Source organism: Pongo pygmaeus, chromosome 19 (genome assembly GCF_028885625.2).
Source record: "Pongo pygmaeus isolate AG05252 chromosome 19, NHGRI_mPonPyg2-v2.0_pri, whole genome shotgun sequence".
Classification (NCBI taxonomy): domain Eukaryota; kingdom Metazoa; phylum Chordata; class Mammalia; order Primates; family Hominidae; genus Pongo; species Pongo pygmaeus.
Window position 1 is genome coordinate 55,403,077 of NC_072392.2, and position 25,439 is coordinate 55,428,515.

Sequence of the window (25,439 nt, forward strand, 5' to 3'; positions counted from 1 at the left end):
AAAGGAAGAGTGGCTGGGCACGGTGGCTCACGCCTGTAATCCCAACACTTTGGGAGGCCGAGGCAGTAGGATTGCCTGAGCTCAGGAGTTCAAGACCAGCCTGGGCAACACGGTGAAACCGAGTCTCTACTAAAAATACAGAAAATTAGCCAGGAGTGGTGGCGGATCCCTGTAATCCCAGCTACTCAGGAGGCTGAGGCAGGAGAATCTCTTGAACCTAGGAGGCGGCAGTTGCAGTGAGCTGAGATCGCGCATTGCACTCCAGCCTGGGCAACAAGAGTAAAGCTCCATTTCAAAAAAAAAAAAAGGTAATAAAAGGTCCAGTCATATTTTTATTTTTTTCAGACAGAGTTTTGCTATTGTTGCCCAGGCTGGAGTGCAATGGCGCGATCTCGGCTCACTGCAACCACTGCCTCCCGGGTTCAAGTGATTCTCCTGCCTCAGCCTCCCAAGTAGCTGGGATTACAGGTGCCCACTACCACGCTTGGCTTTTTTTTTTATTTTTTAGTAGAGACAGGGTTTCACTATGTTGGCCATGTTGGTCTTGAACTCCTGACCTCAGGCGATCTGCCCACCTCGGCCTCCCAAAGTGCTCGGATTATAGGCATGAGCCACCGTGCCTGGCTGAGGTCTTTTGTTTTTACTCTGAGTGAGGTGAGAAGCTTTGGGAAGGTTTTGAGCAGAAGAGTGGCATAGTCTGATGAAATTTGGTTTACTTTGACGTCTGTTTTGAGAATGAATGATGGCTGTGGAGGTAGTGAAAAATGGTTATAAAGGATCCTGGGTATATTTTGAGGAATGAGCCAATGGGATTTTTTGGATAGATCGGTTGTGAGGGAGGCCATCAAAGATGATTCTCAGATTTGTGATGTAAAGAATGGACAACAGGCCTTGCGTGGTTGCTCACACCTGTAATCCCAGCACTTTGGGAGGTCGGTGAGGGTGGATCACCAGAGGTCAGGAGTCTGAGACCAGCTTGGCCAACATGGTGAAGCCCCATCTCTACTAAAAATACAAAAATTAGCCCGGCGTGGTGGCAGGCGCCTGTAATCCCAGCTACTCAGGAGGCTGAGACAGGGGAATCGCTTGAACCCGGGAGGCGGAGGTTGCAGTGAGGCAAGATCGCGCCACTGCAGTCCAGCGTGGGCAACAGAGCGAGATTCTGTCTCAAAAAAAAAAGGACAAATGGTTGCCATTTACCGAGATGGACAAGACTGAGGAGAAATGTAACAGAGCTCATCTTTGGGTGTGCTAAGTTTGAGATAGCGATCAGACATCCAAATAGAATTCAGAGAGGTCTGGGTTAGAGCTGTAAATTTGTCTCATTTAGTGAATATAAATAGGAAAAGAAGAAGAGGTCTGAAAAGTAAACCCGAGGCTTTCCTATTTAAAGATGGTGGTAGGGACTTTTGATATTTACTGTGCCTGGGCTTGGGAAAATAAGCCTCGGAGTGTTTTTGAACAGAGGAATAATGTAATCTGATTCATGTTTTAAAAGCATCACTGTAGCTGCTGAGTGAGGCCTGGAATGTAAAGGGCAGAAGGTGCAGCAAGGAGACCATTTAGGAGGCCAGCTATTTCAGTTGACTAAGCTAGAGATTGGTGGGTTGGACAGGGACGATAATGGTAGAGGTGATAAGAAGTGATCTGATTCTAGATTGGTTAATTTTTATTTAGCTTTTATTCAAATTTTTTTTTTTTGTTTTTGAGACAAAGTCTCACTCTGTGTCAAGCTGGAGTGCAGTGGTGCAGTCTTGGCTCATTGCTACCTCCACCTCCCAGATTCAAGTGATTCTTGTGCCTCAGCCTCCCGAGTAGCTGGGATTACAGGCGTGCACCACCACACCTGTCTAATTTTTGTATTTTTTTTTTAGTAGAAATAGGGTTTCTCCATGTTGGCCAGGCTGGTCTCTAACTCCTGGCCTCAGTCTCCCAAAGTGCTGGGATTACAGGTATGAGCCACCATGCCTGGCCTCATTTTAAAATTTTCTGTAGAGATGAAAATTTTGCTATGTTACCCAGGCTGGCTTTGAACTCCTGGCCTCAAGTGATCCTCTTACCTCAGCCTTCCAAAGTGCTGGGATTATAGGCATGAGCTACTGCACCAGGCCTGATTCTAGATAATATTTAAAAGGTAGAATTGACAACCTTTGCTCATTGGTTGGATGGAGGGTGCGGATAGTAGTAGTGTATATTCTATGCTTGCATAAAATTTCTGTTGATGACTCCTCTTCAAGGATGTATTGTGTTTACATAATGTTTTGTGAGGTTTTTATATATTTTTTAAAGACATGGGGTCTCACTATGTTGCCCTGGCTGGCCTCAAACCCTTGGGCTTAAGTGATCCTTTCACCTCGGCCTCCCAAATAGCCGGGACTACAGGTGTGTGCTTCTGCAACTGGCGTATTTACATACTGGCTGGGCAAGGGAAGATGGCTGAGAGTCAGGTAGCAGTCAATGTTGAAATACGTGAGTGCCAGGCACACTGGTAGATACAGTGGGGATAGAGAAAAGTGGTTTTTTTTTTTGTTTTGAGACTTCTCTCTCAAAGACAGTAAATAGAGATTTTAAAATTTGAAAGTAAAATGAATTAAACTCTTAATATGTTTTATTTTTAATTAGGTCCAAACTAAATGACATGATAGATGCTATTCCAAAAAGTAAGAAGAATAAGAGATGTCAGTTGCACTCCTTAGATACGCACAAGCCAAAACCTTTGGGGTAAGTAGAATCGAATACCAAGAGGCTTTGTCATTGTTAAGATTGTATATTTGATCATATTTAGTAAAAGAAATAAACCCACTGTTTGCTTTAATTCATTAATTGGTTATGCTCTATGACATAGGTCAAAATAAATAGATCCTCTTGTTATGTTGGCCATTTTGCCTTGATATATATAAACTCTCAGTGTAGATCTGATTAAAATTTTTTTTTTTATGTTAAATATGTTTTAGTGGAGGGAGGTTGAAGTCTTTTTTTTTTCTTTTTTTGAGATGGAGTCTCCCTCTATTTCCCAGGCTGGAGTGCAGTGACGCAATCTCGGCTCACTGCAACCTCCACCTCCCTGGTTCAAATGATTCTCCTGCCTCAGCTTCCTGAGTAGCCGGGACTACAGGTGCGTGCCACCACACCTGGCTAATTTTTGTATTTTTAGTAGAGATGGGGTTTCACCCTATTGGCCAGGCTGGTCTCGGATTCCTGACCTCAGGTGATCGCCTGCCTCAGCCTCCAAAGTGCTGGGATTACAGGTGTGAGGCACCACACTCGGCCGGTTGAAGTCTTTATGGAAATGTATGCAGCTAATATTAACGTTTTCAAAGTAGTGGTAATCATTATTTGATTTACAGAATAGTCATAATGTATACATTATTTATCTTTCTTGTCTCTAGCTGTAATTTACCAAGGTCTTAAAAAAAGTAGTTATGACAATATTATGACAATGTGTATTTATGTAACTAATTTGTAGTTTTCTATATTTATTATTATTTTTTGAAATGGAGTCTCCTCTGTCACCCAGGCTGGAGTGCAGTGGCGTGACCTCTGCCCCCTGGGTTCAAGCTATTCTCCTGCCCCAGCCTCCCGAGTAGTTGGGACTACAGGCGTGTGCCACCAAGCCTGGCTGATTCTTTGTATTTTTGGTAGAGACGGGGTTTCACTGTGTTAGCCAGGATGGTCTCAATCTCCTGACATCATGATCCGCCCGCCTCGGCCTCCCAAAGTGCTGAGATTACAGGCGTGAGCCACCGCGCCCAGCCTATTTTATTTTTTAAGCAAATATTGCCTGATAATAATTTGTAGTTTTCTTCTTGGTTAAGTGCTATAGTGTCCAAGGCTGCTTTTTCACTTTCTCCCAGCACAGTGCCACAGTTGTCCCCTACAAAATTGCCTGGGGGTGGGGATGGTGAGGCGAAGCCATAGAGTGTGAAGGGACTTTCTAAGACGTGACTTTAGTTTTGGAGAGAATGGGATATTAAAAAACTATACTTCATTAATTTTATTTTTTAATTATTTTTTTGAGACACAGTCTTGCTCTGTCACTCAGGCTGGAGCACAGTGGTACGATCTCAGCTCATGCAACCTCCGCCTCTTGGGTTCAAGCAATTCTTGTGCCTCAGCCTCCTGAGTAGCTGGGATTACAGGTGTTCGCCACCACTCCTGGCTAATTTTTTTGGATTTTTAATAGAGACGGAGTTTCACCATGTTGCCCAGGCTGATCTCAAACTCCTGGCCTCAAGTGATCTGCCTGTCTTGGTCTCCCAAAGTGTTGGGATTATAGGCGTGAGCCACTGCACCTGGCCTCTGAAAAGTTAATTTTTAAATATCTCATTTGTGTCATTGTCACCTTTTTTTGATTTTTTTTTGTGTTTTTTTTTTTTTGACCTGAACTTCCGAGTGACACCATTATTGTATAGACATTTTCCTCCCTGACACAAAGATTTGGATGACCAGGCAGTGGTATGTTAATAATCTATTAAGTTTTTTTCCCCTGTACTGAGCAACAAAAAATATTTAAAACATTTTATCAGCCGGGTGCGGTGGCTCACGCCTGTAATCCCAGCACTTTTGGAGGCCGAGACGAGTGTATCACAAGGTCAGGAGTTCAAGACCAGCCTGACCAACATGGGGAAATCTCGTCTCTACTAAAAATACAAAAATTAACCAGGCATGGTGACACGCACCTGTGATCCCAGCTACTCAGGAGGCTGAGGCAGGAGAATCGCTTGAACCCAAGAGGTGGTGGTTGCAGTGAGCTGAGATCGTGTCACCTGGGTGACAGAGCAAGGATCTGTCTCAAAAAAAAAAAAAAAAAAATAGGCTGGGCGTGGTGGCTCACGCCTGTAATCCCAGCACTTTGGGAGGCCAAGTTGGGTGGATTCTCTGAGGTCAGGGGTTCGAGACCAGCCTGGCCAACATGGTGAAACCCTGTCTCTACTAAAAATACAAAAATTAGCCGGGCGTGGTGGCAGGTGCTTGTAATCTTAGCTACTTGGGAGGCTGAGGCAGGAGAATCACTTGAATCCAGGAGGCGGAGGTTGCATTGAGCCAAGATCGCACCATTGCACTCCAGCCTGGGCGACAAGAGCGAGACTTTGTCTCGAAATAAATAAATAAATAAATAAATAAATAAAATTTTATTAGTAAAATTGTCAAACATAGAAAAGTAAAAAATACAATGATTGAACCTCCCATGCACTTTTACCAAGATTTAGTGGTAATTAAGAGTTGCCACACTTGCTTCATTTATCCACCTTTTTCTTTGTATTTTAAAGCAAGTCCCAGGCTTCGTGTTACTCTATTGCATCCTTCCACATGCATCTCTAAGTATATGGACTTTTTTTTTCACACATTGCCATCATAACACCTAACAAAATTAAGTGTAACAATCGAATACCCAGTTCATACTCAGATTTTACCTGTTCCTGTGTTTTTGTTTTGTTTTGTTTTTTTTTTTTGAATGTTGGTTTGTATGAATCAGGATCCAAACAAGAACCACACATTATATTCTTGTGGCCTGAAGAAAAGAAGTTTTCTTAAGGACAGTTGTTATTTTGCTGCTTGATTTGTCAGTATCTTTTTTTTCTTTCTTTCAAATTCTTCTTTTTTTTTTTTTTTTTTTTTGAGATGGAATTTCCCCTGTCACCCAGGTTAGAGTGCAATGGTGCGATCTCGGCTCACTGCAACCTCTGCCGCCTGGGTTCAAGTGATTCTCCTGCCTCAGCCTCCCGAGTAGCTGGGATTACAGGCACCTGCCACCATGCCCGGCTAATTTTTGTATTTTTAGTAGACACAGGGTTTCACCAGGTTGGCCAGGCTGGTCTCGAACTCCTGACCTCAGGTGATCAACCTGCCTTGTCCTCCCAAAGTGCTGGGATTACAGGCGTGAGCCACCGCACCTGGCCCGATTTGTCAGTATCTTTTAAAAATTTTTTATTTTTTATTTTTTCATCAGCTCCTTCTTCCTTCTCAGATTTGTCAGTAGCTTGAGAGAATTTCTGACTCTAAATGCAGAGTACAGGCTAATTTTTCACATTAGAGAATGACCTGTTGGCTGAAGGCCTAGAGTGGTATGATACAGTAAAGAGCTTGCATTCGGGTACTTTTTTTCTATTAAGCATATTCTTTGTTGATGAACTGAGAAGCAAGTAGCCCAGCATCTTATGCATCTGTGCTCATTGCTGCCTTCCTTCAAAGACCAGTCCTTCCACTCTTGCTCTGCACTCCATCTTCTTTGTTTTCAATCACTTTGCTTATTCAGTTACCTACTTTTGTTGAATTTACATTCAGCTCTGTTTTTCTATCTTTCAGCTTAAGAAACAAAACAAACCTCCACAGATTTTACATCCCCTTCTAGCTACAGTTCCACTACATGGGAAGTCATGTTTTAGAAGGCTGTTTACTGAGTATGGAATCAGTGTGAATGGACTTAATTGATCTTAAGTGGTGTCTGTCTCTTGACTAAGGTAGCTTCAGTTATTCCCACAGGCCACATAGAATAGCAGGCTAAGCAGTACAGTATGCTTAGCCAAGGCTCCCTCTCCCTTGGATGGTCACCACTATTAAATGCTACTATGATTCTCCATTTTATGTATTTCCACTCCCCCTCCTACTGCTACATCCCCACCCCCCCATAGCTTTTTAAATTTGTTTAGTCTATTTGCAGAGAAAGTATAATACAGTTGATTAGGTTTTCGCCTAATAAATAGAAATCTAGGTCAGCTTTTCTGAGAGTATTCTCTCATCTATGCAAGTAAACCCAGGTTACTGTCTGTCTGGGAGTAAGTTTGAGATCTGAAAGAAAGATCTAGGCTGGAGTTGTAGGCCTGTAGCTTATCTTAGAGAATGTTATGTAAGATCACCTAAAGGGAAAGAGAGTAAAAGAATTCTGAGGAATTTAATGGGTAGAAAAAGAAATTAGTAAAGAAACCTGAGAAAGAGTAGCCAGATAGATAGAAAGAAGCCAAGGTACAAAAGCGTTCCAAGGAAGTCTGATCAACTGTATTAAATGCTGCCAAGTTATCAAGGACCCAAAAGTGGACATTGGATTTAGTAACAGTGAGATAATTGGTGATCTTGATGAGCTGAGCTAGTGATTGAGTGGAAGCAGAATCCAGGTTACAGTGATGGAAAAGTGAATGCGATGTAAGGTTGTCATGGATTAAGCTGTGAATGGAGAGTATGAGAGCAGAACCAGAAAGTGGAAAGGTTATTTTTTTGGAAAGTTTGATCTTAAAAGAATAATAGAAGGCATAAGGTCTAGAATGTTTATAACTAAAATCCTGATTTGAGATACAGATTTTTTTTATAGAGCTTTTTTTTAAAAAAAAAAAAATGCCTTCACGTTCTGATGATATAATAATCATTCTTCAGCTCTGATTTCTCTTTATGAACCTTTCCCTCAATTATGAGAACTTGAGTTTGAGAGTTTTTCAGTTCTGGGAAATTATGCATTATACTAATCAAGTATAGTTAATAAAAGAGGGGCTGGGGGCGGTGGCTCACACTAGTAATCCCAGCACTTTGGGAGGCCAATGCAGGCAGATCATGAGGTCAGGAGTTCACGACCAGCCTGGCCAATATGGCGAAGCCTCGTCTCTACTAAAAATACAAAAATTAGCCAGGTGTGGTAGCACACGCCTGTAGTCCCAGCTACTTGGGAGGCTAAGGCAGGAGAATCGCTTGAACCTGGGAGGCAGAGATTGCAGTGAGCCGAGATCATACCACTGCACTCCAGCTTAGGTGACAGAGTGAGACTCTGTCTCAAAAAGGAAATATCACAGTTGAGAATAGAAGGATGTAGCATGGAAAGTGGAACAGATGATGTTTTTGTTGTCACAAATAAGGGGAGCTAAACTTTGGCCTGAGCCCTTGTGAGAGGGAGTACAGGGCTGAATTGTGTGGATAACTTATATTTTAGGCAGAGGGTTGAGAAATACCCATTTAGCTACATAGAGTAAGTTAAAAGTTCAGAGGTTTTTCCGTCTCTAGCGTCCAAGGTGTAATGAATTCCTTGGACTGTACTGAGACCTGCAGAAGAACAGACAGGAGCCAGTTGTTCAGAATCATGAAAAATCAAGAAGGCTGTGATTGAATGGCGTGTAAACCCACGTTTCCCTTGGAATGCAGGTCCAAAATAAATGTGCTGCAACAAAGCAAAATGTGTGGCAGTTTTCATACTGAAGTTGAACCCTGTTGGGGATGGAGAGTGGGAAGTTTTTAGTAAGTTTGTTAAAAAAAATTGTATAAGGCTGGGCTTGGTGGCTCGCGCCTGTAATCCCAGCCCTTTGGGAGGCCGAGGTGGGTGGATTGCTTGAGCTGAGGAGTCGGAGACCAGCCTGGGCAACATGACAAGACCCTGCTGTCTCTACTTAAAAAATACAAATAATAATAATAATAATAATAATAATAATAATAATAATAACCGGGTGTGGTGGTACATGCCTATGGTCCTAGCTATTCGGGAGGCTGAGGTAGGAGGATCACTTGAGCCCCTGCAGGGGTGGGGTTGCACTGAGCCAAGATCACGCCACTGCATTCCAGCCTGAGTGACAGAGTGAGAGTCTGTCTCAAAAAAAAAATTACCACATAGTTCTTATTAATTTAGGCTGTATAAAGTGTTCATGTTAGTGTACTATCTTTTAGTAAATGTAAAACTTATTCACTGTAATTAATCTGTGACCTTCCCAGCTACTTGTACATGTGAAGGTAGATAATAGTTTTGTTACCATGGTTTAGCTTTTAAAGGAGTGATTATAAAAAAAAAATTGAGCTGGGCATGGTGGCTCACACCTGTAATCCCAGTGCTTTGGGAGGCTGAGGTGGGAGAATGGCTTGAGGTCAGGGGTTTGAGACCAGCCTGGGCAACATAGTAGAGACCTTGTCTCTACAAAATAAAAGTAAAAAAAAAAATTACTTGATGATGATCTCATTAAATAGATCAAAACTTCTTAGAATTTTCGATTTGTGGAAGATTGGTCTGTGTTTATAAGGGAAAATACTTGATAATTTTTTTGGTCATTTTGACTTTAGAACATTCCAACTATATTTGCTCATAGAATACTTAGTTTATTAACCAGTTGCTGTCTTCATAACTACAAATGTTAAATTGTATCAGATAAACTTGATAGTCAAGCAGAAGTTTTTATATAAAGATATGAGCACACATTTAAATGAACGTTATATTAATAGAAAATGAGTATGTAATCATATAATTTGTAAACATGTTCTAATATCTTAATCATTAAAGTGTTCATGATTTTAATTTAGACTATAGAAATTATTTCTTCAGATTATCTCAGTGTCACTAAGCTTTGTACTATACTACACTACAGTGAAGGGAGCAGTAGCAGTGTCAGTTCAGAGAAGTTAAGTACAGATAAGAGAAATAGTGAAGACCACAGGAAGGACAGCAAGTATAGGATCATTTTCTATTATGGACCTTTCCAGGGAACAGCCAGGTAAAATCAAGCAATACTTTAATCTGTTTTTTGTTTTTTTAATGTTTTACCCTTTTGTATTCTCCCTTTCCACTAATACTTGTTCTTTCTACAGAGGTTGTTGGATGGATGGATGGGAACTAATGTCACAGGAATGCAGGGATGAAGTAGTTTTAATTGACTCGAGTTGTCTTTTAGAAACACTAGAAACATATCTGCGAAAACACAGGTAAGTCTGATGGTTGTTCCAGTATAATGTGGAAGGTGCCTTATGTGTCAGTCACCTAGAGTGGCCTGTCACTGACCTCTTTTGTATAATAGCATTCTAGCCTTCCCTTTAATACTTGGCACTAGGCGGAGCTTAATGTTAGAGTAGGCAGTTCCTTTTTTTTTTTTTTGAGATGGAGTCTAGCTCTGTCGCCAGGCTGGAGTAGAGTGGCGCAATCTCGGCTCACTGCAACCTCTGCCTCCCAGGTTCAAGAGATTCTCCTGCCTCAGCCTCTCGAGTAGCTGGGATTACAGGCACACGCTGCCACACCCAGCTAATTTTTGTATTTCTAGTAGAGATGGGATTTCACCATGTTGGCCAGGATGGTTTAGGTCTCCTGACCTTGTGATCCACCAACCTCAGCCTCCCAAAGTGCTGGGATTACAGGCATAAGCCACTGCGCTTGGCCAAAGCAGTTGCTTTATGGGATGACTCTCAGGGTTAGCCTTCTTGTGTTAAGCCAGCATCTCCTATTTTGTGATTTTTTTTTTGTTTTTGAGATGGAGTCTCACTCTGTTACCCAGGCTGGAGTGCAGTAGTGAGACCTCGGATCACTGTTCCCTTCGCCTCCCGCGTTCCAGCGATTCTCCTGCCTCAGCCTCCTGAGTAGCTGAGACTACAGGCGCATGCCACCACGCCCGGCTAATTTTTGTATTTTTAGTAGAGACAGGGCTTTGCCATGTTGGTTAGGCTGGTCTCGAACTCCTGACCTCAGGTGATCCATCTGCCTCGACCTCCCAAAGTGCTGAGATTACAGGCATGAGCTGTGCCCAGCCTATGGTAGCATTATCAAAATTAAATTAGTAGCTTTTTACTTAATATTTGAAGTATTTCTGTCATTATCAGGACCCCAAAAGAGAGTTGATATTCATGTGTTTCGTTACTATAAAAGTAACTTCAGATTTTCCTTTATGGAACACTACTTTTACAAAGGAATTTCCTTTTTTTTTGAGACGGAGTCTTGCTCTGTCACCAGGCTGGAATGCAGTGGCTCGATCTCGGCTCAGTGTAACTGCTGACTCCCTGGTTCAAGAGATTCTCCTGCCTCAGCCTCCCAAGTAGCTGGGATTACAGGCACATACCACTATGCCCAGCTAATTTTTGTATTTTTAGTAGAGATGGGGTTTCACCATGTTTCCCAGGATGGTCTCAGTCTCTTGACTTGTGATCCGCTCTCCTCAGCCTCCTGAAGTGCCGGGATTACAGGTGTGAGCCACTGTGCCTGGCCTACAAAGGAATTTTCTAAGTGTCATTAACATTTGGAAATTCATAGGGAGGAGAGTCCAGTAGAAAAGGAAACTGGTGGGCTGGGTGCGGTGGCTCACATCTGTAATCCCAGCACTTTGGGAGTCTCAGGCAAGTGGATCACCTTAAGTCAGGGGTTTGAGACCAGCCAGGCCAACGTGGCGAAACCCCGTGTCTACTAAAAATAAAAAAATTAGCCAGGCATGGTGGCACGCACCTGTAGTCCCAGCTACTTGGGAGACTGAGGCAGGTGAATCGCTTGAAACCAGGAGGTAGAGATTGCAGTGAGCCAGGATCGTGCCACTGCACTCCGACAGAGCAAGACTCTTTCTCGAAAAAAGAAAAAGAAACTGGTAAGGTAACATCATCTAGAGATGGTGTTCTTGGGGCAGTTGTACTGTTTAAATTTGTTACATGTTGCGTTTGTGGTTGTATGTCCTTTGACTTTGAGGCAGATACACACAATTATTTTGGGAGTGCCTCTAAAAATCAAGTGAATTATAAAAACTGGTGTCATTACTTTATGTGGCAGTAAGCTAATGACTTTGCCCACATACCAAGTTTATTGGTGTTTTTCTTTTTTCAATTAAAAACTTTCTTTCTTTGTCTTTTTGGTGGATTATGCCGAAGAGAGTAGAGAATGTGTCACTTACTTGGAGTTTTACAGGAACTATACAGACACAAAACATATCCTTCCTCTTTAAATATGAATTGATCCTCCCAAAAGATAGTTTTTGTGGGTGATAAATGACAAGTTATTAGAGCACATGTTTTGGAGTTTCTTATAATGGTTTTGTAGATTTTCCTATGTTTAGGGTTAGTGTTTTAACATTTTTAGATGGATTTTAGTCCATTTTATAAATATCTTAACAGTTGTGAGAAAGTATGGTTGAGAGTAATAATTAAGGCAGTAAGTGATGAATTTAAGGAGATTGTATTGCATCTGGATTCTACTAATTGTAACTGTACAAGTTAGTTGACTTTTCTGTGCCTCAATTTTTATCTTCTTTAAAACAAACATAGGCTGGGCGTGGTGGCTCACACGTGTAGTTCCAGCACTTTGGGAGGACAAGTCAGGTAGATGGTTTGAGCCCAGGAGTTTTAGACCAGCCTAGACAACATGGTAAAACCCCGTCTCTACAAAAAAGCAGAAAAATTAGCTGCCGTGGTGGCACAAACCTGTAGTCCTAGCTACTGGGGAGGCTGAGGTGAGAGTATCGCTTGAGCCCAGGAGGTTGAAGGTGCACCATGATCACAGTGGCCGTGATTGTACTACTGCATTCCAGCTTGGGCAGCAGAGTGAAACTCCATCTCAAAAATAATAAAAATTAAAATAAAATTAGCAGCTGGGCGCAGTGGCTCATGCCTGTAATCCCAGCACTTTGGGAGGCCAAGGCGGGTGGATCACCTGAAGTCAGAAGTTCAAGACCAGCATGGTCAACATGGCGAAACCCTGTCTCTACTAAATATACAAAAATTAGCCGGGCGTGGTGGCGGGTGCCTGTAATCCCAGCTACTCAGGAGGCTGAGGCAGGAGAATCGCTTGAACCCGGGAGGAGGCAGAGGTTGCAGTAAGCCGAGATCGCGCCATTGCGCTCCAGCCTAGGCAACAAGAGTGAAACTTCGTTTCCCCCCCCCAAAAAAAAAAAGAATTATGGTAGAGGCCGGGCATGGTGGCTCATGCCTGTAATCCTAGCACTTTGGGAGGCTGAGATGGACAGATCACATGAGGCCAGGAGTTTGAGACCAGCCTGGCCAACATGGTGAAACCCCTCTCTACTGAAAATACGTAAATTAGCCAGGCATGGTGGTACACTTCTGTAATCCCAGCTACTCAGGAGGCTGAGGCATGAGAATTGCTGGAATCTGGGAAGCAGAGTTTGCAGTGAGCTGAGATTGTGCTACTGCACTCCAGCCTGGGTGACAGAGTGAGACTGTCTCAAAAGAAAAGTATTATAGTAGAACATCGTCAGATACTACACTTGATCTTAGTCAAAAGGCTGAGACATGATAGAACATCATTAGAAATGAGGTGTTAATAAACTGAAACCTCTGCCTTAAGGGTTTTTTAAGGCTGGGCATTGTGGCTCACGCCTATAATTCCAACATTTTGGGAAGCCAAGGCAGGAGGATCACTTGAATTCAGGAGTTCAATACCAGCTTGGGCAACATAGGGAGGCCCATTTCTAAAGGCTGAGTGTGGTGGCTCACTCCTCTAATCTCAGCACTTTGGGAGGCGGAGGTGGGTGGATTACGAGGTTAGGAGTTCAAGACCAGCCTGGCCAACATGGTGATACCCCATCTCTACTAAAAATACAAAAATTAGCCAGGCTTGGTGGCGTGTGCCTGTAATCCCAGCTACTCAGGAGGCTGAAGCAGGAGACTCACTTAACCTGAGAGGTGGAGGTTGCGGTGAGCCAAGATTACGCCATTTGCGCTCCAGCCTCGGCAACAGAGCAAGACTCCATCTCAAAAAAAAAAAAAAACAACAACAGGCCGGGCGCCGTGGCTCACGCCTGTAATCCCAACACTTTGGGAGGCCGAGGCAGGCGGATCATGAGGTCAGGAGATTGAGACTATCCTGGCTAACACAGTGAAACTCCATCTCTACTAAAAAATACAAAAAATTTAGCTGGGCTTGATGGTGGGCGCCTGTAGTCCCAGCTACTTGGGAGGCTGAGGCAGGAGAATGGCATGAACCCAGGAGGTGGAGCTTGCAGTGAGCCGAGTTTGCGCCGCTGCACTGCAGCCTGGGCGACAGAGCGAGACTCCATCTCAAAAAAAAGATAATAGTAAATAAAAATAAATAAATAAACAAAATTAAAAAATTAGCTGGGTGTAGTGACACACCTGCAGTTTCATCTACTCGGGAGGCTGAGGTGGGAGGATCACTTGAGCCCAGGAAGGTTGAAGGCTGCAGTGAGCCATGATCATGCCACTGCACTTCAGCCTGGGTGACAGAGTGAGACTCTGTCTCGAAAAAAAAAGTTTTAAAAAAGTCATATGCAATGCTGCTTTTACAAATGGGAAAAATTGTCTTTTACGGCTTTTATATCCTATTTTTAACTCGCTATTTACTTACGCTTACAGTTGTACAATCAAACATATATTAAACTACTATGAGAGTATAAAGCAGTAAAATGGGAAAATATTTCAAGTTTTATTATTGTTCTCTTTGACATTTGACCATTTAATTACCTGAAAATGTGAACTTGCTATTTATAACCTGAAAATGTGGAAGTATTTGTTGTTATTTCTGTGTCCGTTTTTTCTCTCCTAAAGGAGAGACTTTCTGTTCCTGCTTGCATGTGTGTGTGTTTTAAAAGAACCAAAATAAGGCTAGGCACGGTGTCTCACAGTTCAGCATTTTGGGAGACTGAGGCGGGCGGATTGTTTGAGCCCAGGAGTTCAAGACTAGCCTGGGCAATATGGCAAAACCCTGTCTCTACAAAGAATACAAAAATTAGCCATGCGTGGTGGCACACACCTGTAGTCCCAGGTACTCAGGTGGATGAGGCGGGGAGGATCACCTGAGCCTACTAGGGAGGTTGAGGCTACAGTGAGACAAGAGTATGCCACTGCACTCCAGCCTGGGCCACAGAGTGAGACCCTGTCTCAAAAAACCGTGAAACATAAATTTACCTTTTAAACAGTCTTTAAGTGTACATTACAATATTGTTAGCTATATGCACATTGTTGTACAACAGATCTCCAGAACTTTTTCATCTCACCTGAAACTATACCCATTGAACACCTTTTTTCTCCCCTCACCCCCTAGCAACCACAATTCTCCTTTCTCTTTCTGAGTTTAATTATTTTAGATAGCTAATATAAATGGAATAATGTAGCACTTGAATTTTTGTGATTGGCTTATTTTACTTAGCCATTGTCTAAGACAATACTTAGATAATGTCTAACATTCATCTATGTTGTAGCATATGACAGGATTCCCCTCTAAAAGGTGAATAATGTCACAATACTGTGAGATTATTAAAAATGGACAGTGAGTGTCACAGTATATGTGATATTATTCACTTTTCTTTTTTCTTTTTTTTTTTTTTGAGACAGTCTCGCTCTGTTGCCCAGGCAGGAGTGCAGTGGCTTGATCTCGGTTCACCGCAGCCTCTGCCTCCCAAGTTCAAGTGATTCTCCTGCCTCAGCCTCCTGAGTAGCTGGGATTACAGGCACACACCACCACACCTGGCTAATTTTTGTATTTTTAGTAGAGACAGGGTTTCACCATGTTGGTCAGGCTGGTCTCGAACTCCAGACCTCAAGTGATCCACTCGCCTCGGCCTCCCAAAGTGCTGGGATTACTGCACGTGGCTATTCACATTTCTTTATCCATTCATACATTGATGGACATTGAAGGTTGCTCTTACATTTTGCCTGTTGTCAATAAATGCAGTAATGAACATGAGTGTGCAAATATCTCTTCAAGATCCTTGCTATCAGTTCTTTTGGATATATACCTAAAAGTGAGATTCCTGGATCATATGGTAGTCTTATTTTGAAGAACTTTCATACCAGTTTCTATACCAGCTGTACCATTATACATGCCTGCCAATGGTGCATAAGGGTTCCAATTTCTTCACATCCTCGGTAACACTTGTTATTTGTTGTTGTTGTTTTGATAGTGGTCATTCTAATTGGTTTAAGGTGATATCTCATTGTGTTTTTGATGTGCATTTTCCTGATGATTAGTGATGTTGAGCATCTTTTCATATGCTTGCTGGCCATTTGTATATAATCTTTGGAGAAATGTCTATTCATGCTTTGCCCATTTATTTATTTACTTTTAAGTTATTTTATTTTTTTGAGACAGGATCTTCTTTCTTGCCCAGGCTGGAGTGCAGTGGCATGATCCCGGCTTTGCCCATTTTTAAATTAGGCTATTTTTTTTTGTGATTGAGTTCTAGTGGTTCTTTATATTCTGACTATTAACCTCTTATTCAATATATGGTTTGCAAATATTTTTTCCCATTCTTTGGGTTGCCTTTTTACTCTGTTGATCGTCTTTGCTGTGCCAAAGTTTTTAAGTTTAATGTATAGTCATGTGCTACGTGATGACATTTTGGTCAGTGATGGACCACATATATGACAGTGGGCCCGTAAGATTATAATAGAGCATACTGCGTTGTAGATCAAGTAGAGGAAATGATTAATATTCAGTGATGGTGCTGGGACATTTGGTTTTCCATGTGAAAAAAATATAAATAAAAATGTATACTACCTAGGTTTGTGTAAGTACACTCTGATGTTCGCACAGCAGCAAAATAGCTAACAATGCATTTCTCAGAATGTGTCCCATTGTTAAGTGATATGACTGTAGTCTTTTTTTTTTTTTTTTTTCCTCAGGCTTAATTCACTTTATTTTTCTTGTATAAAAACCCTGTGTTGTAGCCACAGCTGGAGCCTGGGTCCTCTGCATGGAGACTCTGGTGTGGGTCTTGACGAGGTAGTCAGTGAATTCCTGACAGGAAGACTTGATGAATACAGTCTCCTTCCAGAGGTCGAGGATCAGGTAGCTGTAGGTCTTAGAGACGGCATGAAAGGTGTCCTTGGTATAGTTACCCAGGGTGGCAGTGCAGCCCCTGGCTAAGGTATAGCAGTCATCAATACCAGCCATCATGAGCAGCTTCTTGGGTACAGGCACTGAGAGGATGCCAGTGCCTCTGGGCATGGGGATGAGGCGCACCAGCACAGAGCCGTGGCGGCCTGTCGCCTTGCAAGGGATGGTGTGGGGCTTGCTGATCTTGTTCCCCCAGTAGCCTCTGTGCACAGGGACAATAGAGAGCTTGGCCAGGATGATGGCCCCGTGGATGGCAGTGGCAACCTCCTTGGAGCACTTAACACCCAGACCGATGTGGCCATTGTAGTCCACAATGGCAACAAACATCTTGAACCTGGTGCGCTGGCCAGCACGGGTCTGCTTCTGCACCGGCATAATCTTCAAAACCTTGTCCTTGAGAGAGGCCCCCAGGAAAAATTTAGTGATCTCAGATTCCTTCATGGGCAGGGAGAAGACATACATCTCCTCCAGGGACTTGATCTTCATGTGCTTGACCAGGCGGCCCAGCTTGGTGATAGGCATCCACTCCTTATCCTTGGCCTTGCCTCCATGAGCTTTGCAGCCTCAGCCGCGGCCTCAGCCCCGGCCCCGGCCCCGGCCCTGGCCCCGGATGCCACTACCAAAACCTCCGCGGAAGCCACCGCATTTCCCCATCCCAGGCGATCCCCACCGCCGGCCGCCACCAGCATCATCCGCCATTTGGTGTTTTCTCAGAGAAGCGTCTATTTTTGTTTTTATTGTGCATGTGTGCTTTTGGTGTCATAGCCAAGAAATCATCACTTAGTCCAGTGTCATGAAGATTTTCCCCTATGTTTTCTTCTAGTTTTATGGTTTTCAGATGTTAACATTTAGTTTTTAATCCATTTTGTGTTAATTTTTGTATATTTTTGCCCATATTTAAAACTTTAGTGAAATAACATAATTTAACATTATTTGTCAGCATTGTTGCCTCTGTTTACCAAGTGGGCTTAGAGCCTCTAATTTAACATATATTCTTTTTTTTCTTCTTTGAGATGGAGTTTCGCTCTTCTCATGCAGGCTGGAGTGCAGTGGTGCGATCTTGGCTCACTGCAACCTCTGCCTCCTGGGTTCAAGCAATTTTCCTGCCTCAGCCTCCTGAGTAGCTGGGATTACAGGTGTATGCCACCACATCCAGCTAATTTTTGTATTTTTAGTAGAGACGGGGTTTCACCATGTTGGCCGGGCTGATCTCAAACTCCTGAGCTCAGATGATCCATCCGCCTCTGCTTCCCAAAGGGCTGGGATTACAGACGTGAGCCACTGCGCCCAGCCCATATCTTCATTTTAAGAAACATCGTTATCTACTATTGGTCCAGCAAAACGTGTGTGCATGAAACAAAGATATGGCGGTAGAAGGGTAAATACTATAGTAAGAAGTCTAGGCCGGGCGTGGTGGCTGATGCCTGTAATGCCAACACTTTGGGAGGCTGAGGTGGGGGGATCACTTTGAGGTCAGAAGTTCAAGACCAGCCTGGCCAACATGGTGAAACCCCGTCTGCACTAAAAACACAAAAATCAGCCAAGTGTGGTGGTGGGCGCATGTAATCCCACTTACTCAGGAGTCTGAGGCAGGAGAATCGCTTGAACCTGGGGGGCGGGGGTTGCAGTGAGCCAAGATCACCACTACACTCCAGCCTGGGTGACAGAGTGAAACTCCATCTTAAAAAAAAAAAAAGCACGAAGAAGAGTATAAATCAGAAGTATTAATAATAAGAGACAACTGAAAAGTTTTTTGTTTTGTTTTGTTTTGTTTTTTTGAGACAGAGTTTTGCTCTTGTTGCCCGGGCTGGAGTGCAGTGGTGCGATCTTGGCTCACTGCAACCTCCACCTCCCGGGTTCAAGTGATTCTCCTGCTTCTGCCTCCGGAGTAGCTGGGATTACAGGCATGCGCCACCACGCCTGGCTAATTTTTGTATTTTACTAGAGACGAGGTTTCTCCATGTTGGTCAGGCTGGTCTCAAACTCCCAACCTCAGGTGATCTGCCGGCCTCAGCCTCCCAAAGTGCTGGGATTACAGGCGTGAGCAACCATGCCTGGCCAGCTGAAAGGTTTTTAAGCTGAGACACAGATAATCAGATTTGTGCTAGAAAAATTATTTTGGTGTAAGAGATGCATCAATGCTAGGAAGAGTGGAAACAGGAAAGTCAGTTAAGAAGCTTTAAAAAAGAAAAAAAAAACAGTGGGCTGGGTGCGGTAGCTCAAGCCTGTAATCTCAGCACTTTGGGAGGCCAAGGTGAGTGGATCACCTGAGGTCAAGAGTTCAAGACCAGCCTGGCCAACTTGGCGACACCCTGTCTCTACTAAAAAATACAAAAAATTTGCTGGGTATAGTGGTGGGCACCTGTAATCCCAGCGACTCAGGAGACTGAGGCAGGAGAATCGCTTGAACCCAGGAGGCAGAGGTTACAGTGAGCCGCGATGGCGCCGCTGCACTCCGGCCTGGGCAACAAAGAGAGACTCTGCCTCAAAAAAAAAAAAAAATATATATATATATATATGGCATAGGCAACTTAAACCATGCCAGAGGGAATTGAAAATAGGGACCTACAGGAGAAACAAGAAAGAGTGAATGCTAGTTGGCTCTACTCAATAGGAAGACCCAGGGAGAAGTTGGAATTAACTTAGATTTCCAGCCTAGGTGACTCTGAATGGCTCTGAATGGCAGTGTTCTTAACAGGGATTGAGAAGGAACATAAGAATAGAACAGCATTACCCTTGGACAGTGAATTTAAGGTGTTGCCTATTGGACATCTGTCATGTCTTGTCACTTTTCGATATGGGTCTGGCCCTCAGGCAATAGCAGAGATTTGAATGGAGCTGTAGAGTCACAAGTCATCTTTATAGCCACGTTAGTTGAGGCCATACGCATAGATGAGCTCATTTGGGAGATGAATTTAAATCAAAGAGATCAAAATTTCCTTGTTTCACTTAACTAATCTTCTTAGCCAGTTACTCTTATTGTGAGCGTGGCTTTTCCAACTGACCAAGTTCTTCTTGTTCCAGGAATTCAAAGATAAAGAAACCAGGCTCTATTATTTCTTTCTGATTGATTGATATTTGGTTTCTGAAAGAAATTTTCTTCCTTCCCTACATTCACAAACTCTTCTATTCTTTTGCCACATTATATACACTTAAGTTTAAACCAGTTTCCGTGTATGTTTTTTTGTATATTATGTTTGTTATTGAGAAATAGGCATTTTTGGGAAGACAGAATTTGGCATTTTGGAAATAATCAGAGAATTAAAAAATACATGCACCACTTTCCCATTCTTCTCCCCACCCCAACCCCTACCCCTATCCTCAAATGCTTAGCTAGTGAAATATTAAAATGTTGTAATAGAAATTGGAGTCAAGGTTTCCTGGCTGAAGAGACCATCTATTTTCAGAGGCTGGAAGGAGAAAGAACAAACCAATCAAGAGTCATTGGTTTGTTGCCTCTATTGTTTTATTTCTGACCTGTGCAAATAGCTTTTGAAGTGGAGATATGCTAGTTCTTGGTAACTAATACTTTTCTGGGCATGCATTTTATGAAATAATAGGTATGTATCTGCCTCATTCTTTTAGGCTATGTGTTTCTCTAGTTTAAAAATAATTTGCCAATGAAGGTCTATCTGTATTTATGCAATCCCTAAATTTGTATTTACCTTACATGCGTATGTTTTAAATGTGTGTATGGAGGCTTTTTTTGGATGCTGTAGATGGGAGAGAGTGCCATCATCTAGTACACTGTTATATGCCACAAGAAATAATTGCACAGCCAGTTCTTAATTTTGAGGTTTTTCTTTTCAACAGGTTTTGCACTGATTGCAAAAATAAAGTCCTCCGAGCATACAATATCCTTATTGGTGAACTTGACTGCAGCAAAGAAAAGGGCTACTGTGCTGCACTTTATGAAGGCTTGCGGTGCTGTCCACATGAACGACACATACATGTTTGCTGTGAAACAGACTTCATTGCACATCTTTTGGGTCGTGCTGAGCCAGAGTTCGCAGGAGGGTATGAGTATGTAATTTGCTAGAATGGGCTATCTAGCGCTTTGCTTCATTTTATTACTGAAAGTTTATTTTCATCACCTTCTGCCTCAGTACATATGATATATGTATAAATTAAAGTATGCCTGTAAAGATTTTGCTTCTCTTTAAAGTATGCATTTCTTAATTGACTGAAAATAGGGAAAAACTGTTCTCTGGTGTTTGGTTCAGTCCTCTGCTAGTTCTTGCTTGAAGGGAGGCAGGCTTTTTTGGCTTTCATTGTTACAGACTATCATTTTCATTTGAAAATGATTAGAAGGGATTTTTCTCCCTCTATCCATGCATTATCGTGTGTAAATTTTATTCACAATAATGGTTTTTGCATAAGTCAGATCTTTGCAGTAGGGGATTAAGAAATGCCTTATTGAATGTAATTCATGAACTGTGTATATTATATTATTATTACTGCATAGAAACCTAAAGTATTATCTCTGGCTTTGTTGTAAAAATAAAATCAGATGATGATGTTAATAGAATAAATCAAATTCATTTCCTTTTGTATTTAGGGTATCAACCCTCATTTGGGTGCCTATTTTCTACTAGAATACAAAGGGCTTTTTTATTGCCAAAGTTCTGTGAACACTTGTAAAGACTGGCCTGGTGGAGGACTCTTGCCCGTGATGAATCACTTTGGCATTGCCTTTCTCCATTCCTCCTCAAAACAAAAAACCTAATGAAGGGAAAAATGTTTTGCTATAATTGGAAAGTAAAAGGAACTGTTGTGTCTCCTGTGAGCTGGACACTTATATGTGATTGCTTTGTGCCCTAAAACCCATCTTTTTAGAGCCAGTTCCTGAATTACTTTATTTTTAGCAATACAAGGACTAAATTCTACTTGCATGTGTATTTCTCATTGATTGTAGACATGCATGCTTGTATAGCAACATATACGTTGAGTGTAAATGTATAACTGTCTTGTTACTAGGTAAGCACATTGTGTTTAAAACCTGAACTTGCAGCTGTGTTATCCATCTTTTACTGTTTCAGTTAAAGGTATTAGTGTGTGATTATTCCCTTTTATAAGCGAAGAGAAAGGCATGCAAAGACAATAGACATAGCCCAAGAAGAAGTTCTGACCTGCTTGGGAATTCATCTTTATGAAAGACTGCATCGAATCTGGCAAAAACTACGGGCAGAAGAGCAGACATGGCAGATGCTTTTCTATCTTGGTGTTGATGCTTTACGCAAGAGTTTTGAGGTAAGAACAGTGGGCTGTTCCAGTATCTAAGATTGCTTAGTCATGTTATTGGACTGAATCTTAATGTAAGCCACCAGTGCCTAAAAGGACTCTCCATCACTGATAGAGCTTCATGGCTTTGGCTGGATATTGTTACATGGCTTTGGGTCTGGCCCCCAGGTAAAAAGGGGCCAGACGCAGTGGCCCACAGCTGCTCGAGTCTCTGGAGTCTCAAGTCCCAAGCAGGGGTGGGCATCTTCCCAAGGACTTGAGTACAGTGGGACCTAGACAGAGAATCCTGTTGTCCCCAAATGCCATGAAATGGGGGCACACCTGCCCCAGCAGGTTGAATGGTTTCCACCTGCCAAGGGTGAAGGGCCCATGATGCGCTATTCCAGGGATGTGGAGGCAGACTAGGGTCAGCGACCAGAGGTCTCTGTACACTCGGCCTCCTGGGATGCTCAGGGCCACAGAGATGCCCCGTTTCCTACAGGGAACAAGATCTCTCCTGACTGCTCGGTTCTACTCCGCTCATCACTTTGGCTACCGCGGCCCTTCAGTCTGAACAGTGAATCCACTTTAGGAATAACGCCTGTTGAGCAGGAGGGTGTTCAGCTTGGGGATGAAAAAGATCTATTGTACTCATGGAAACCACGTCTCTCGCAGAGGGACTGTGGAGTCCACCATTCTGAGCTGTCCCTAGAGGAGGAGGCTTCATTTTCCTGGGTCACTGAGGAAGAACAGTGGGTCCTTGGTCCTGGAGAACACCTGGGTGGACCGTCCCTCCTGGGAATACTCAGGGCAAAAGGAGGGCGAGGCCTCGAGAGGACCACACAGAGCAAGAAATACCTGGGGAGAACCCTAGTGCCTGGACCCCTTTGAACAGAAGGGAAGATAGTCTCCCCTCAGCCAGCCCTCCAGGGCTCCTTCATTTTCCACAGCTGCCCAAGGGCAGCAGGCTCCCCCGGACAAGGGACCATGTGTGTTCAGTGGGGCCCACAGCGACCATCAGGACCCAGCTTAGGGCACAGAGGTGTTCTGAGGACCGTCCTATTCACCCCACCCACAGTGGATCTATACCAGTGGCTCTGCCAGGACCAGGCTCTGCCCCATCGGGATCGGAAACCTGGGTAGATTTGGGATCTAGGGCAGGGAGGTCACAGGGTTCAGGCCTGAATTCCAGCACAGCACACGGCAGGGCTGAGAGCAAAACTCAGGGTCACGTCTGGATTCCCAGGCCGGTTACTGCCTCTCTGACCCCAGACGTCTCATCTGTCAAATGGGTACATTTGGGAACAGCACCCAATCTACGAAGCCACCATGAGGACGAAAGAGCCAATCGTCTACACGGGCAGTGTAGAACGGGCGCCTGGTGAGTGCTCAGGGATGACCCTCCTCGGTAGCAGTCCACACCATTCTCCCGCCTCAGCCTCCCGAATAGCTGAGACTGCAGGCACGTGCCATCACGCCCGGCTAGTTTTTTAGTAGTTTTAGTAGAGACGGGGTTTTACCGTGTTTGCCAGAATGGTCTTGATCTCCTGACCTCGTGATCCGCCTGCCTCGACCTCCCAACGTGCTGGGATTACAGGTGTGAGTCACCATGCCCAGCCCAGATGTAGCTCTTATGTTTAGGTCTTTGATCCATTTTGAGTCAATTTTTGCGTGTGGTGTAAGATTAGTGTCCACCTACATTCTTTTGCATGTAGATAATGCAGTTTTCCCAACATTGTTTGTTGAAGAGTCTCTTTCCCACTGAATGATCCTGGCACTTTTGTTGAAAATTACTTCATCATATAAGCAAGAGTTTATTTTTGAACTCTCTATTCTCTTTCAGTGCTCTGTTTTTATGCCAGTACAACACTGTGTTTTGTTTTTCTTTTTTTTTTTTTTTTTTTTTTTCAGGTGGCTCACTGCAACCTGTGCCTCCTGGGTTCAAATTATTCTCCTGCCTCAGCCTCCCAAGTAGCTGGGATTACAGGCATGTGCCACCACGCCCGGCTAATTTTTGTATTTTTAGTAGAGACTGTGTTTCTTTATGTTGGTTAGGCTGGTCTCAAACTCCCGACCTCAGGTGATCCATCCGCCTCGGCCTCCCAAAGTGCTAGGATTACAGGCATAAGCCACCAAGTCTGGCAACACTGTTTTGATTGCTATAGCTTTGTAGTAAGTTTTGAAATCACGAAGTGTGATGTCTTCAAATTTCTTCTCTTTTTCAAGATTGTTTTGACTATTTGAAGTCCCTTGAGATTCTACATGAGTTTTAGAATGTATTTATTTTAATTTCTGCAAAAAACATTCTTGGGATTTTGACAGGGATTTTATTGAATGTGTAGATTGCTTTGGAGTAGTAACATCTTAGCAACATTAAGGTGTTGCAATCCAAGAACATGAAATGTCTTTCCATTTATTTATGTTGTCTTCAGTTTACTTCAGTAAAGTTTTGTGATTTTTCTGTGTACAAGTCCTGCATTTTCTTCATTGCTGACTTATATATACCTTTTTTTTTTTTTTCCTGAGATGGAGTTTCACTCTTGTTGCCCAGGCTGGAGTGCAATGGTGCGATCTTGGCTCACGGCAACCTCCACCTCCTAGGTTGGAGCAATTCTCCTGCCTCAGCTTCCTGAGTAGCTGGGATTACACGCATGCACCACCACGCCCGGCTAATTTTGTATTTTTAGTGGAGACCGGGTTTCACTATGTCGGACAAGCTGGTCTCGAACACTTGACCTCTTGATCTGCCTTCCTTGGCCTCCCAAAGTGCTGGGATTACAGGTGTGAGTCACCGTGCCTGGCCTTTTTTTTTTTTGAGCCATGGTCTTGCTCTGTCACCCAGGCTGGATTGCAGTGGCACAATCATGGTTTACTGCAGCCTAGACCTCCTGGGCTCAAACAATTCCCCCACCTCAGCCTGCCAAGTAACTGGGACCACACATGTGCACCATCACACCTGGCTAATTTTTTTATTATTTGTAGGGACGGGATTTTGTTATGTTGCCCAGCCTGGTCTCGACCTCATGGGCTCAAGAGACCCTTCTGTCATGGCCTCCCAAAGTGCTGGCATTATAGGCGTGAGCCACCATGCTTGGCTGTAGGTTATGTTTTTTAAATCCAGTTTGTCAATCTTTGTCTTTGTCTTTTTTTTTTTTTTTTGAGACGGAGTATCACTCTGTCACCCAGGGTGGAGTGCAGTGGTATGATCTCGGCTCACTGCAACCTCTGCCTAATGGGTTCAAACAATTTTCCTGCCTCAGCCTCCAGAGTAGCTATTACAGGCGCCCAGCACCATGCCTGCCTAAATTTTTTTTGTGTGTTTTTAGTAGAGACGGAGTTTCACCATGTTGGCCAGGCTGGTCTCCAACACCGAACCTCAAGTGATCTGCTCTCCTTGGCCTCCCGAAGTGCTCGGATTACAGTTGTGAGCCATTGCACCTGGCCAGTTTTTGGCTTTTATTTGCTGTTTTTAGGTATTTGCTGTTTTTAGGTATTTTATTTGTCATTTACATACTTACAGATGTTGTCAGAGTCCTTTTTTTTTTTTTTTGAGACAAAGTTTTACTCTTGCCCAGGCTGGAGTGCAGTGGCTCAATCTTGGCCTACTGCAACCTCTGCCTCCCGGGTTCAAGCAGTTCTTGTGCCTCAGTCTCCCAAGTAGCTGGGATTACAGGCATGTGCCACCACACCCAGCTAATTT

The 25,439-nt window shown here is 43.3% G+C and overlaps 2 protein-coding genes across 2 annotated transcripts in view; one reads left to right on the top strand and one right to left on the bottom strand.

Moving 5' to 3' along the window:
* LOC129017019 (gametogenetin-binding protein 2-like) overlaps nucleotides 1-25,439 on the top strand; it is a 102,745-nt gene that overhangs the window by 13,180 nt on the left and 64,126 nt on the right. The window contains 4 exon segments of the mRNA XM_063655567.1: nucleotides 2,623-2,721; nucleotides 9,550-9,663; nucleotides 20,333-20,541; nucleotides 21,594-21,769. Of these exon segments, the coding sequence (XP_063511637.1) occupies nucleotides 2,623-2,721; nucleotides 9,550-9,663; nucleotides 20,333-20,541; nucleotides 21,594-21,769 (598 nt within the window).
* LOC129017020 (small ribosomal subunit protein uS5-like) lies at nucleotides 14,987-17,462 on the bottom strand. The gene has a single exon (XM_063655568.1). The coding sequence runs from the start codon at nucleotides 17,039-17,041 to the stop codon at nucleotides 16,313-16,315; it is 729 nt and encodes a 242-aa protein (XP_063511638.1). The 5' UTR covers nucleotides 17,042-17,462; the 3' UTR covers nucleotides 14,987-16,312.

Coding starts and splice junctions, on each gene's coding strand:
- LOC129017020 (XM_063655568.1), bottom strand. CDS start 17,041: ATGCCTATCACCAAGCTGGGCCGCCTGGTCAAGCACATGAAGATCAAG.